The sequence below is a fragment of the Pelophylax lessonae genome, assembly GCF_965119305.1.
Source record: "Pelophylax lessonae genome assembly, chromosome: 5".
Lineage (NCBI taxonomy): Eukaryota > Metazoa > Chordata > Amphibia > Anura > Ranidae > Pelophylax > Pelophylax lessonae.
This window is the reverse complement of record NC_138772.1, coordinates 286,254,323-286,269,023: the sequence shown is the minus strand read 5'-3', so window position 1 is coordinate 286,269,023 and position 14,701 is coordinate 286,254,323. Positions and strand designations below refer to the sequence as shown.

At 39.7% G+C, this 14,701-nt stretch overlaps 1 protein-coding gene across 1 annotated transcript in view; it reads right to left on the bottom strand.

The window, feature by feature from the left end:
* The window catches only part of MYO10 (myosin X), a 312,628-nt gene that overhangs the window by 95,243 nt on the left and 202,684 nt on the right, over nucleotides 1-14,701 (bottom strand). Inside the window, exons 15-19 of the mRNA XM_082257742.1 lie at nucleotides 12,061-12,153; nucleotides 11,324-11,392; nucleotides 11,057-11,139; nucleotides 6,818-6,926; nucleotides 5,131-5,211 (exon numbers count right to left, since the gene is read on the bottom strand). Coding sequence (XP_082113868.1) covers nucleotides 5,131-5,211; nucleotides 6,818-6,926; nucleotides 11,057-11,139; nucleotides 11,324-11,392; nucleotides 12,061-12,153 — 435 coding nt within the window. The remainder of the gene's footprint in view (nucleotides 1-5,130; nucleotides 5,212-6,817; nucleotides 6,927-11,056; nucleotides 11,140-11,323; nucleotides 11,393-12,060; nucleotides 12,154-14,701) is intronic.

Below are 14,701 nucleotides of genomic sequence, written 5' to 3'. Positions count from 1 at the left end.
CAGTTGCTGCACACACAAACTGTGTTTTTAAATGCTGGGCCCACGTATATAAAAACGCAGAAAGCTTGCCAGTGCAGGAACTGCAGGTAAGTCACATGGTACAAAAGCAGGATGGATTTAAAGGCCACTGCATTTTTTTAAATGCTGCATGCACCTTTTTTCTGTGGAAAACGAGGCCATAGCAGCCCACTCAAATCAATGGGCTGCTATGCCTGTGCAAATGTGGGCCACCAACACACATACACACACATACATGTGAACCAGGCCTAATGCAGTAGTAAAGTAATTTAGAAATAAAAACACTGGTCCTCCTACAGGTTTAACCACTTCTGGACCGCAAGGACTTGCCCCCTTAATGACCAGGCCATCGGATCAGAGCTGAGCGCCAGGACCAGTCACCAGGTAGGCCAGACACTGTTTGATGTCTTATTTTAGGCCTGGTTCACATGTATGCGGGTTGGTGACCCACATTTACACAGGCATAGCAGCCTATTGATTTGAATGGGCTGCTATGCCTGCGTTATCCACTGAAAAAAGGTGAAGGCAGAATTTAGAAATATGCAGTGGCCGTGAATTCCATCCTGCTTTTGCACCATGTGACTTACCTGTGTAACGTGAGAATTACCTACCCCGTGAGAAAAACCTACCCTCGTCATTTCCGGCCAGGAACAGCTGAGCAGCGCAGCAGTGCGCATGCTCACAGACCCGGATACCTATAGGAACAGATGAGGAGCTGTGTAGTGCGCATGCGCACTAGCATGAATTGATGAGGGTGTCCGTGAAAAAAACCTACCCACGCGGCGGGTACATTAAAACAGCTGGGCTACAATACGAGTAATCTCCGCTCCTGACCCTATGACTTCCCTCATCTTGGCTAGTAAATATAAAAGCGGCTGGCGGGTCCGTGAATTATGTTTTCATACACCCGCCGCCGCTTTTATATTTACTTGCCGAGATGAGGGAAGTCACAGGGACAGGAGCGGAGATGACTCATATTGTAACCCAGCTGTTTTAATGTACCCGCCGCGTTACACACACTGAGGGTGAACCGGAAGTGACGAGGGTAGGTTTTTCTCACGGGTAGGTAATTCTCACGGAACACCTGCAGTTTCTGCACATGCAAACTGTGTTTTTAAATCCTGGGCCCACATATATAAAAACACAGAAAGCTTGCCAGTGCAGGAACTGCAGGTAAGTCATATGGTGCAAAAGCAGGATAGATTTCAAGGCCACTGCATTTTTTTAAATGCTGCATGTACCTTTTTTCTGCGGAAAACAAGGGCATAGCAGCCCATTCAATTCAATGGGCTGCTATGCCTGTGCAAATGTGGGCCGCCAACCCGCTTACATGTGAACTAGGCCTAAAGCAGTAGTAAAGTAATTTACAAATAAAAACTGCGACGGGCGGTCAGGAACCAGTTAAGTTACACCGCACTAGTATAATACTGTGATGTGTAAAGGGGCACTATGACGTGAAAATGGCTGCAAGTGGGTCCCGAAAAATAACTGTATTCAGAAGTGGGTCTCAGCCCAAAAAAGTTTGGGAAGCCCTGCTCTATAGATTAAGGTGAGCGGCCATTGCACTTGATGGTGGATAGTGGTTTGCTGTGATTCTACACTGGTGACACCTTCAACGCTGGACATTACTAGTCTTATTTTTGAAGTCTTAAAAGGAAATTTTTTTCTTGCTTTTTGCACAAGTTTGATTCACACTCTCTATGGACTCCTGCATTTTTGTATTTTTTATATATATATATTTTTTATATTTATATTATTTGCCTTTCACTTTTTTGTGGTATATCACATGTGGGATTATTTCATCACTCATGTTATTCTTAGCTTCATTTGCACTTATTTTTATGCTTTAGCTCCTGATTTACTATTTTTATTTTTTCACTGATATTGTATGTGGTGACACTACAGTGATTGGCAGCTTTAGCTTGCTTTACCCGAATACATTTAGGACAGTCGTTTTTCATATAGATCTTTTTGGTAGCCCATTTTTTCCTTATATTAATATCTTACATTGGAATTATTACTAGCTTTCAGTACCATGTCCATTCTTTGGATGATTGTAGACACCACCAGTTTTTTTTGTCCTGTGCATCCGGCAGAATGATGTACTTTAAAAGGTTAATATGATCGGCATTACTGTTTATAATAAGTTTACAATACATTTATATGTTAGTGCAATACAAAACAAAGACTATACACAGATACCTACAATGCTACTAAAACAACACTTCTCTCTGCTATAGGAAAGTACAGAGCCTCATTAACCTGCTGTAAGGCAAGGGGGAGGTGACATGCCGAGCGACATACCAAGAGAGCACAAATATGTAAACTATAGAATTAAAAATATGTGAGGAATGCCTTTGTTAGATTTTATAACTCTGGGTATTTAGCATGAAGAAAAGGGAGGATGCAGGAGACCAAAGAAGACAGGAATTCTAAGGGGAGAAGGTTATTAATGAATAAAAAGATTTATTTAGCAATTAAACTATTGTGGCCTGCAAGAATGTTGAAAAACAAACTTGTCTTTGTGCACCCTAGGGATAAATTTTTTAAGAAAAATATAAATAAAAAAGCAAAAACCTAAAATAACTGCACAAACTGAGAGCAATAAGAGTAAACATTTGATAGCACAAAAAATAACTAATAACTCCATAGTAAAATTCTGAATGTATGATTCCAGGATTTTCCCCATTGCACTTAAATCAATATAGGGTGAATGGAAAAAAAAAAAAACAGAATACTCCATCAAGATCCATGAGGATAAAATGCCTTCTGTGAAATGGTTTAAATACTACACAAGCAAAAAAACTGGGACAATGGCAAGCAGCCCAGGTATATGATTAAAGGTGTGCATGCACTGTACTGCTGGCTAACAGAGATGTGTTTTGGGTTTTTAGACAGGGAAGCATTCTACAAACCAGGTTACAGTATGGCCATGGCCACACTGAGGGAAAAAGACTAATGTTAGTTATACACAGCTCACATCCATAAGTACACCACCCAACTCCACAAAAGTCAATTGAAAAATGAAAAAAGCTGAATGTAAAATTGTTGGCCAAACGGAGACTAAATCCAATCAGCTCAGGTATTTAGACAACTGCAGGTGCTGTGGCTGTAGGAATACAACAACCAGCAGCAGAGATTCTCCATCCACATTGTTCTGAATGACAGAAATCTAAGCATGTATGGCCAGTCTAAGAAGCAGAAAAGCCATGCAAGCCAGGCTATAGAAAGCAGCAAGGCTACCTGAGAATTACTCATGGTAAGTTAGCCAAAACAGCTAAACACTTTCGAACATCAGAGATATTTTGACAAAAAACCGCTGCTCTACATGGAGCCAATCATATCTTTTCTACGAATAAAGGGGAAAGATCTTTCATCAACTGAATTGCAACATTCAGCAGCATATGATTTGTCCAGAACTGGAATTTCTCAGTGCCTGTCTCTCTTATTCAGTGGTCTCCAAACTGACCTACAGGCCAGATGCCTTTTCTTGCCTTTATTCGTCCCTTGGGACACTATTCCTTCTTCTGATAAAAATCACTATTCCTACCACTGACAATAACGGGGGGCAATATTCCTCCCACTGATACCAACGATGGGGCACTATTTTCTTCATTGACACCCACAATGAGGCAACATCCCATTCACTAACATTAGCGACAGGGCAATATTCCTTCCACTTGCACCAACAATGGGGAACTGTTCATTCCACTACCACCAATGATGTGGCACTATTCCTACCACTTATTCTAATGATGTGACACCATTTCTTCTACTGATACCAAAAACTGGCAATTTTCCTCCAACCAATAGCAATGATGGGGCACTAATTCTCCTCCTACTGACCACAGGCGCTATGTAATTTTCTTGCTCCCACTGACAACCCAACGTTCGGCATTGTTTACTCCAACTGATGCAAGGGCATTTTCTACTCCCACTGACCACAGTTTGGCAACCAAAAGTCTGAAAGGGCCATAATCTGACCCCTTGTATAGAAAGTTTTGAGACCCCAGCTCTGGATGGAACCTCTTAACGACTTTTTAAGCAGTTACAGAAACAGTTTTTTTCCTATTGGGAAAAGGGTTTTATATAATTAAATAAAAGCTGACCATCCGTTGCAAGTATGCCTGTCAGTGGTAAATGATTTGTGTCAACCCTCTAACTGCTGCTTTATCTAGACTGCTTAGTATTTTAAAGTACGGTAAGTTGAAAAATAATGGACCTAATGGCTGGATCACTAATTAAAAAAAGAAGAAAAAATTAAAGAAAAAAGAAAAATAATGGGAGCCAGCGCATCTAAGAAATGGTGATGCAATATAATAATTTTTTTTGTCTTTAACTTTCTTGAAAGCCACACGTGATCAATATTATTTAGCATAACAAAACTCAGTTCTTCAGCTGTGGAAATCTATTTATTACTCGTCATAAGAATACATAGTTTGTGCTCATGCCAAGTACACAATGTAATGGGGAACATTTGTATCTATATTTGATCTTTCTTCTATGGCTTCTAGGAGTGAAGAAACATATCTGGTAGGTCTGGGTATGAGGAGCATGTGACATTTCCCATCCTTCTGTGTAAAAGAGCTGTTGCTTGGTGATTGGCCACTTAGACCCCCAACACTGACACAGGGGGCTGGATAGAGTCCTTAGCCCTGTGTATGCTTTAAGTCATGACTTGGATAGCTTACATAGGGTTCCCCACCTTTGCACCTGTAGCTGAACAGAGTCGGGGGTGGGGTGTGAATATAAGGCTGGTAGGAATATAATTAAAAGGAATCTGTTTCTTTGCACTGTTGTAAAATCAAAAAAGAACAACTGAAATGTTTAATGACTGTACAATATTAACACCCTATGCAAACTAAGCTGCAGAAAAACCAATTCATATTTAGCTTCTATTTACACTCCCAGGATAGGCAATCTACACTACGCTTTTGATTCATAAATTTTTTATTAAGCTACACTCCTCAGATGAACATGCTTCTACAGGAAACCAAAATGACAAAGCAACACCTGAAGCATAAATAATTATAAAGTAAATACATATATACATATCAGAAAGACGTAAAATACTGGACTGTTGTCACTTAATTGTGCAGAACTTCATCTTACCTTGTGTACATTTGGCTTAATGCAGCGAACAAAGAATGGATTTGATGTGCTCAGTGTTGCCATTAAGGAATGCAGAGAATCCTAAAATAAAGAATAGATTTATGAATAATCTTTAACTAAACATAGTAGATTTTACCATTCATTTTTTATCATGGTTAATACGTGGAATAACTTGACTGGCTTTCCCATATTGCCCTCTAGTGGCTAAGTTGTTAGTAGCATGGGAAAGAAATATATGAAATAAAACGTTACATGCTTTTCCTAAAGTCCAGTAGCGATACTCCCGTATTTCAGTTATCGTATCTTAAAGCATATTTCAACTTTTGCAGTAAAATGTGACAAAATCCCACTATATGTTTGTTATGGGTTCCCTTTCACAAACTCTGGGGAATGCTCATAGCATGATGACCTCACACTTGTGCCATTCCCAGGAGTTTGAGGAAGCAGAAATGATCTGTATTAGCCGCAGAGAGAGAGAGTACATGGGAATTTGATAAGCAATGCATCTGCCTATGAGAAGGTGAGTGTAATAAACCTGTGCTTTAAAGAAAGCATGATAATGTGTCTCTGTTTTATAGAGCTGTGCTGGGACTGTTGCTAAACCTGTGCAGGAGAAGGAGTAACCCTTGAGAGGCTGGTGTGACTACAGTCCTAAGAACTGTACCTAGAGACAGCCTTAAGGAGAGACGAGAAAGTACTAACCCCTGTGGGGTATATGGCTTATGTGACCTCCTGTAATTTAAGAGTCCAACATTCCAGGTGAGAGTCCACCCAAAAGCCACGATTGGTGGAGGAGTTTCACTGTGTGGCACACATGCAGTTCTAGGAAGATTTCACTGGAAGCAAAATGAAGATATATAGGAATGATTGATACATGTTATAAGTGTACGTTTTTCAGGCAGACCCGATTGGGCCCTCCAATCTCCTTTAAGGAGCAGCAGGTGACAACGGACATGTGGCCATTGACAACCACCAACATCCACTCTGATCCTATCCTCTAAAAACAGACAGATGGGAATCCGTTTCCCATCGGTGTAGTGGATCAGTTTGAGTGAAACGGACAGGCGGTCTGTTTACTTCCGACTGCCCATAAAGGAGAGCAGGCTGTGTCTGCTCTGCATAAGCGGAATGGGCATGGACTAGTGATCCCCCTGCTCAGCGGGGATCAGTGAACAGATGCCTCGCTGAGCAGGTAGACTCTAACGGAGCTTGCTCCGTATGGAAGGGGCCTTAGGGTTTAGGATTGACATTTTGTTTTCTGCGTGGGGATTGGGGGTTCCTTTATAGTTTTGTCATAGAGCAGTACACATAACCACAAATAAAGTGCATCACTGATTCCAAACAAATGGAAGTGAGAGTTTGAGGGCTCACTGAGGGCGATAGAAGGAGGCAGAAAAACACAGTAAGAAATGATTTTATGAAAAAGTAGAGGGCATATCAATAGTGGATGTGTGTAGATTATTTTTTTCAGAATACAGAGATCACATAGTGTCACATTAACTGTGATTTGATTCATTCTTTTCAGCATCTCCCTAACAGCTGAGATCACTAACACCATTCTTCTGTTTTATGTGTAGGGCCTGTAAATCCAACTGATTAAACTACAAAAAAGCTATTTGGTTAATGTAGTTTTAGTTGCTCTGCATTTGCTATAAATAAAGTCTTGGGAAGGGTAATAATTACACACCTTAAACTGTAGGCTGACTGCAGGTTTCCTGTGCTTGCTTCCAGACTTTAATGTGTCTTGATTATTCCGACTTGAAACATGCTCAAATAGGTCATATATGAAATCAAGCCTGAATAAAGAAGTAGAAAGAAACAAACATTTTGGTTTGTTAGCTGATTACATATAATTGTGGCATGTCAGTAATTCCGCAGGAAAGGCAACAAATGACAGGTCAAAAAAAAAAGAAAAAAATGAAAGTGGACCATTAAATAATACACTACAATATTAGGCAATATGTGCTTATTTCTTGCCTTTAAAATAACCTGGTGTGCCACAGCTCACATCCTAGATCAAAGTGGGACCTCTTTACCTAAGGAGTTCACCTATTCCTAATAATTTTTTGTTTACCTAAATATCCAACAGATATTGGAAAATTCTTCTATGGAACTGATCTGACTTCTTTGGAGAAATCAAAAAGTCTTTTTGTTCTCCCTGAGGGTAAAAAATGGCCACAGTTGTGGAGGGTAGGATGCTCCCCAGCATCCGTGGTGCAACTGCTGCTGTCTGTCTGTCAGATCTGGCACAGGCATCTGAAGTTCAGAGCGAGGGAAGATTTTCTTTATTCCTTCTTCGGGCAAGACATGACACTAAGGGAGGGCTTCCACTCACTCTGAATTGGCTGGTTTGACTGCTGAGTTTGTTTCGTGGAGGCAGGAGATCTGTACTAAGAGGTGGGGGAGATCTATCTGTACCAAGTGGGATCTGTACTGGAGGTGAGCTGTACTATGGGGGGGATCTAATACAGGGATTCCCCCATTGGGTGGGACTTTAATGGCTTGAAAACAACTATGTTATCTTAAAAATGTATGCATTTTATTTTAACTCTATAAAAAGAACAATTTTAAACAAGTTGCATTGAAAATTCACATAGCAGAATGGTACACAATCACGAGGGTACAATATACATTAACTTAATATTGCATCATCATTATACATGCAGAGATCACATAAAGGTATCTGGTGCATTTCAGAGGCAAACAGCTCCTTCTTTAGGCAGCTGTACTAAGGGGGGATCTGTACAGGTGGGGCTATACTAAGGGGGGAGATTTATGCTGGGGGAGCTGTAATAAGGAGGGGAAGATCTGTACTGAAGGGGGGGGGGGGGGTTCTGTACAGGAGGGACTCTGTACTGGGGAGAGCTGTACTGGGGGCAGTTGTAGTTGTTCTGCACTTCCAAACCTCGCACTCCCAAACCCTGCACTCTTAATGCGCTGTGTGTGTTATTTTTCCTATTTTCCTTTGGTTGCCCAGGGCTGAATCTTTCCCAGGGAAAAAATGATCTACGGCCCTGGCTGAAAGCAGTCTACGGCCCTGGCTGAAAGCAGTTTATGTTACCTTTATTTAAACCAAACCTGCTGAGATTCAGAACTTGATGGAAATGCATCTTTTTTCAACTTTAATATTTTAACTATGGATATAAGAACAAGCAGAGAAAATAACATACCAGACTGGTAATATGCTAACATGGGTAGCACTGCTGATGTTTGCTTATAAAAATATGTAGTTGAAAAATAATTTAAAAGATACATTCATTTTCTGAGGACATTTATTTGAGTCCCAAATGAGCCAAACAGTCCTGCAGCATATCACTGTCAGCATATCAGCAGAATTCCAGCCTGTATTAAAAAAAATTAAAGTCAGCAGCTACAAGTAATGTAGCTGCTGACTTTTAATATAAGGACACTTACCTGTCCAGGGAGCCCACGATGACAGCACCCGAAGCCGACCCGTCCATCTGCTCTGGGTGCAGGCACTGTCATCCTTGCTAAGGGAAACAGGAAGTGAAGCTTTGCGGCTTCACAGCCTGTTTCCTACTGCGCATACCCGAGTTGCGCTGCTTTCTCTGAAAGGTCCCACTGTATTCTGGGACCTGTGTGTGTCTCCCAAAAGGCAGCGGGGGGGGGGGGGGTGATGGAGGAGGAGGGGCTGCAAATGATGTAGGTCACTGCGGCACCCTTGCACAGAAGTGGAAGCGGGGACCTGTTTTTGACAGGTATCCACTCCCGCCTCCCCCCGAAATGTGTCAAATGTGGAGGGGAGGAAGCAGATAAGTGGAGCTTCCACTTTTGGATGGAACTCTGCTTTACCATTTAAATGAACAACTGGCACATTGTTCTACAACACTAACTAATCTATAAAGCAGAAATCCTCTCAAATTCTATCACTACACAGTCAGGATTTTTTTTTTTTTTTTTTTTTTTTTTAACGGACCAGCGACTACCATATTGATTTTGGATGCTAGCTGTTAAAATCTGTTTCTAGTAGAAATGATCAAGACTTTTTTCCTGCATATTTCCTACTGCCATAAGATGGGAGAATGGCTATTAGGTGAAGAAAGACAAGTAGACTAAAACACACTGAATAATGAATAAAAGTGGCTAAAGGCAAAACGTTATTTACCCTAATGCATACTCTGCGGGATTAAAAAATAAATAAAAATCCTACTCACCTAGATGGTTGCAACATCGATCTGTTGTTGCATCTGTCTCCCACTGGCTCTAAACCGATAACTGAATGATCAAAGACCACTGATTGCTCAGTTCTCAGGTCTGCTCTGAGCACAGTGCAGTGACTGTCATTTACCTCTCTGTGCTCTGCCCCTCCAGCGCTCACTGGAATGGGCCTGTGCAATGGGCAGAAGCGGCTTGCTTAGGCTCTCAGCACCATGCTGAGAGGCAGAGCCAGCTGCCAATTATTGTTGGAATCCCTACAGAGCCTGGATGGCCTCTGTGACATAAGCTGACAGAGGGAATTATCCTGTTGTCAACAGAATCTGGGTCACAGGAGTGCAGAACTAAGTGCACTCCTGTGAACTACAGGAAAGGTATGGCTAAAAGAGCTCTGTTCATACTTATCCTTTAACCACTTCTGGTCCTGGAAGGTTTTCCCCCTTAATGACCAGGCCCTTTTTTTGCGAGACAGCACTGCGTTAATTTAACTGACAATTGCGCGGTCGTGCAACTAAAAAAATTTCCTTTTTCCCCCCAAAAATAGAGCTTTTTTTGGTGGTATTTGATCACCTCTGCGATTTTTTATTTTTTTTGAGCTATAAACAAAAAAAGAGCAACAAAAAAAGAAACTGCTATAAAACATTCCCAATAAAAAAAAATGTAAAAATGTTTTCATCATTTTAGGCCAAAGTGGATTCTGCTACATATTTTTGGTAAAAAAAAATCCCAATAAGTGTATATTGATTGGTTTGCGCAAATGTTATCGCGTCTACAAATTAGGGGATATGTCATTTTAATTAATACATTTTTTTTTTACTAGTAATGGCATCTGCTGGACCCACTGATTGGCTCCCCCTGAAGCCAATCGGTCCACTAGCGGTCCTGCTAAATGACATACAGTAACATAATTTCGCGGGACAGAGCCGACTTGCTGCATTTTATGTACTGCTGGCGGTCAGCAAATGGCTCCTGCTGCTGTCAATCAAATCCAGTGAGTAGGGAGTGGAGGGCTGGGCTTAGCTGCGCTATGTGTGTGTATAGAAATGTCTCACTCCATAGGAAGGGGTGGCTATAGGGGAAGACACTGAAGAGGAGGAGAAGACAGTGCTGGCAGGGGACCCAAGAAGAGGAGGTTCGGGGCTGCTCTGTGCAATACAATTGCACAGAGCAGGTAGGTATGACATGTTTATTATTTTTAATTGAAAAAAAAAAAAAAAAAAAAGCTTTATTTAATGCTTTTACAAGCAGGTAAAAACTTTTATTTTCTGATTTTGATGGCACATAAAAAATTACATCCTATGTATTAAGGGATGTTCAATAGCATAACAAGGAGTTACATTACACTGGGATCAGGAACAGGACTGTGCCTGTAATATTGGCACCCATTCCTAAGAAATATGGATGCCACCTGAGACCTTCTTCTGAAAATTATACTTTCCTGGCTGTCATGCTGATCCTCTTAGCTTTTATTTTTTTCTGAGTCAATGCCCCAATATAAGCATGTAGCAAGTGACATCAGAACTGATTATTTGCATAATAAATTTGGGTCAGTTTTCTTTGGGGCAACTATGTATATGCAAGTTGGGTCCTCTAGGCCCAACTTAGGTTCTGGTACAGATAACTGACGATGATTTGGTTATCATGAAGATGGCCAAATCTGGTCAATTCAGATCAACTGACATATACATTTTTTAAAATTTTCTATTATTCATTTGCAGATATATAAAGCAACGGTTGAAGTTCACTTTACCTGCTTTCACGCAATAAATTAAGAAGGTCATCTCTGAAAGTGTCTCGGTTCTTCTCCAAGGTACCTCTTACATCATACAAGACCTTTACATGAGAACAAAGGACAAGATTGTAAAACTAGATAACCTTTCTTAAATGTCAGTGAGTGAAAAATACCACATAAAATGTGTCTGACAGTGAATTGCACATAACTTGTCAGTAGAAGTAGTCAGTCATGTATGTATGACAGAGATTTTTTATACACTGCAGATAAGCATAAAAATATTACCTCTCCAGCATAGTGTTTTACACCAAAGTTGTGGACAGCAACTCTTGGCTTTACATAGAAAGGGTTGTTCTGAAAAGAAATACATATCGTATTAAAGCTTGAACAAAGAGAGATTACTAATATTATCACAAATGTTAAAGCTGAATTCCAGGTATGTTAATGTTTATAAAGTTAGATCGGTGGCATTGGACCAATGTAAGTAAAAATTGACCCACAGGATTTCTGTAGAAGCGGGAAATCACTGTACTAGCACTACTAGCTTCCAGGTCTCATGGCTACCCTGCTGCTTACTGAACACAAGAGGTCATCTGCTCGACACGGACCCCATTCACAAAATGCTTTGCATTGTCTCAGTGAAGGCAAAGTGTTTTCTAATTGGACAAAGTGGACATCATGATGGTACTGCCTGCCTCTCCAATCAAAGAACATTTAGGACAGTTGCATTATCAAAATTGTCTTTGTATCTTCAGTTTTTGGCTATTATTTGATACCACGTTCTTTAGTGCCACAAGCCTTGATACACAGAGACTACCTGTTCTGATTAACATTTCCCCATTATGTCTGTATCTCTATCAACTGGGATGATAAGACTGCAAAAAGAAGCTTTCCAAAAACCTTTTGTTAAATTTCTGATTGCCAAACAAATTGTCTTATTGTTACTTTGCACAATAGAACAGCTATATTAAATGTATAATATATAAAAACAGATGAAACAAAGAGGCAAAGAAAACACCTACCGCATGCTGGTTATGCAACTTCTCCAATAAGGTGCTATCAGTAGCTCGAGGAAAGTAACTTTCTTCATTGATTAATGCTAGCAAGCCAAGTTTCTAAAAAAAAAAAAAAAAAATTACAAACTGTTATTTTACATTTTCAATATTCCTACATCTATACTATCTGTCTGTAGAAAATGTCAACATTTTTAAATATAATTTCCAATATAGTGTGAAAAAAATATTTTATATGTATTTGAAGTCCATAGTTTGATCAAATTCTATTGAAAGAATTTGCTGGAAAAATGTTCCTAATCAGAGGCTGCAGTCATTTATCAGTGTATTCGTACAGCAGCAGTTGTCTCTGTCAGAATACATGTTCATGTGGGAGTGAAGGAGGTGGGTGGAATCCTCCACCCACCTCATTTTTGTGGATGGAGGAATCTTTTTTTTTTTTTTACATTCAGCATGCTGGCTGATAAAAAACAGTGCGTGGCCAGCTTAACATACCATATAGTATACTGTTACCATACCTCTGACTCAATAGACTGGTAAGCATATAGTTTATTACCTCTTATGGAAGATAAAACAGTGATTAAGTTATATTCCTCTAAAGCCAAGTTGTAACTATTTATTCTAAAAATGTATTATTTTTAAGTAAAATAAGAAATATATAAAAAAGGAAAATGTTGAATATTTTATCTTATATCCACTCAATAATTTGTTTTGAGGGTTGAAACTTCAGTCAGATTTTCTTGCCATCTACACCTTCTTGTTCTGGTGACACCTATCCTCTTAATTCTTTATCCTGGTGGCACAGGCATAGAAAGTGAAAGGAAAATCTTCATAATGGGGTCATGGACCACAATAAAGACCTGACCATAAAAATTATAAACCTTCACCACCCCATCCAAAACAACAAAACTCTTAAAACTTTACACTGGGTTTAGGCTTCAAGCTTTACATTTTATCAAAGTTTTTTCAACCTCTTGCCAACCACAAAAGGCATATTTGTGGTGGCAAAGAGGGTAAATTTTAAAGTCCAACTGCAGTACCTATGCATCCACAGCAGGCTGAGGTTGTATGCCGACGGTGTGCTCCCATAACTCTGCCCGAGGTGTCATTGACATTTCTTGGTCAGAGCTTCTGATTGGGAGCCATCAGGGCAGGCTCTTAATCATATGAACACTGTGAGAGCCAGTTACAGTGGTCACATAAAAAATAAGTCGTGCCACCTCCCAGGTCGCTTAACCAATTCCCCCCAGACTATAGTGCAATGACCCCTGGGCGGGAATGCTCTAGTTCCAGGTGGATGTCATATGATGTCCTCCCTAAAATGCACCACGAGCAATCTGCGGTGGACACAGCGGATGACATATTACTGTACAGGCCCGCTGCTGGTACAAGGTGATCGCTGTGACCAATTACAGGAGATCACATGACAATTGTAGGCAATGGGTGGCTTTCATTCATGCCATTCATTGTGTGCTACTGTGTTGAACTCTGTAATTGGTCACAGTAACCACATGGCACAAACAGGGCCAATCACAGCCCATCTGTACCATATAATTAGCTGTGGCCAATCACAGTAGAAAGCACTGAATTAATCGATTTTCCTATGGTAACACTGGAGTTTATTTACTAAAGCTAGAGAGGGCAAAATTAGTCACAATTCCACAGAGAAACCAATCAGCTTCTAACCTCAGCTTGTTTAATTAAGCTTTAGCAATAAAACCTGGAAGCTGATTTGTTTCTCTGCAGAATTGTGACTCATTTTGCCCTCTCTAGCTTCAGTAAATAAACCCTACTGTGTTGCTCTAGTCACAATATGCAAAAAAAAAAAAATTGTAAAATAAGAAAAAATAAATGTAATAAAAAAAAAAAAGAAAATTTAAAATTTAAAGAAAAAAAATATATATATTTTTAGTTCTTTTTCACATACTGTCATCAGTTAGTGTTCCTGATCGCCGCCACACCATGGGGGACAGTATGTAAAACAAAATTGTAAAAAAAAAACAATTTTTTAAATTTCTCCATTTTCCAAAAAATTGTGACAAAAAATTACAACTTAAAAAAAGTTGCTATGCCTCTTACTAAATACGATGGTCTGTCCAAAAAGGCTTAATTTGGGGGATATTTGTAATGTCCTGGCATTCTGGGGCCTCAAGAAACGAGATATGCCATCAGTACATCAGGACTGATTGATATTCAGATATATACCATAGTTTATAAAGGAGTATTATTTATTTGCAAATTTTATAACAGAAACAAAGACATTTTTTTTCACAAAATTTGCAATCTTTTTTTGTTTATTTAGCAAAAAAAAAAAAAAAAAAACTCAGTGGTGATTAGATACCACCAAAAGAAAGCTCTATTTGTGTGAAAAAAATTATAGATATTTCATATGGATACAGTGTTGCATGACCGCGAAATTGTCATTCAAAGTATGACAGCGCTGAAAGCTGAAGATTGGCCCGAACAGGAAGGGGGTGAAAGTGAAAGTGGTATTAAAGTAGTTAAAAGCCACCTAGAGGCAGCATGAAGGGCTTATAGATATTTGCAATTGATTTTGTGGAATATGATCTCAACCTTTATACATTCATTGGTGTATTCTAAAGTATTTTTTAAGAATACTTGTTGCCTGGCTGTCTTAGGGTTCATCTTT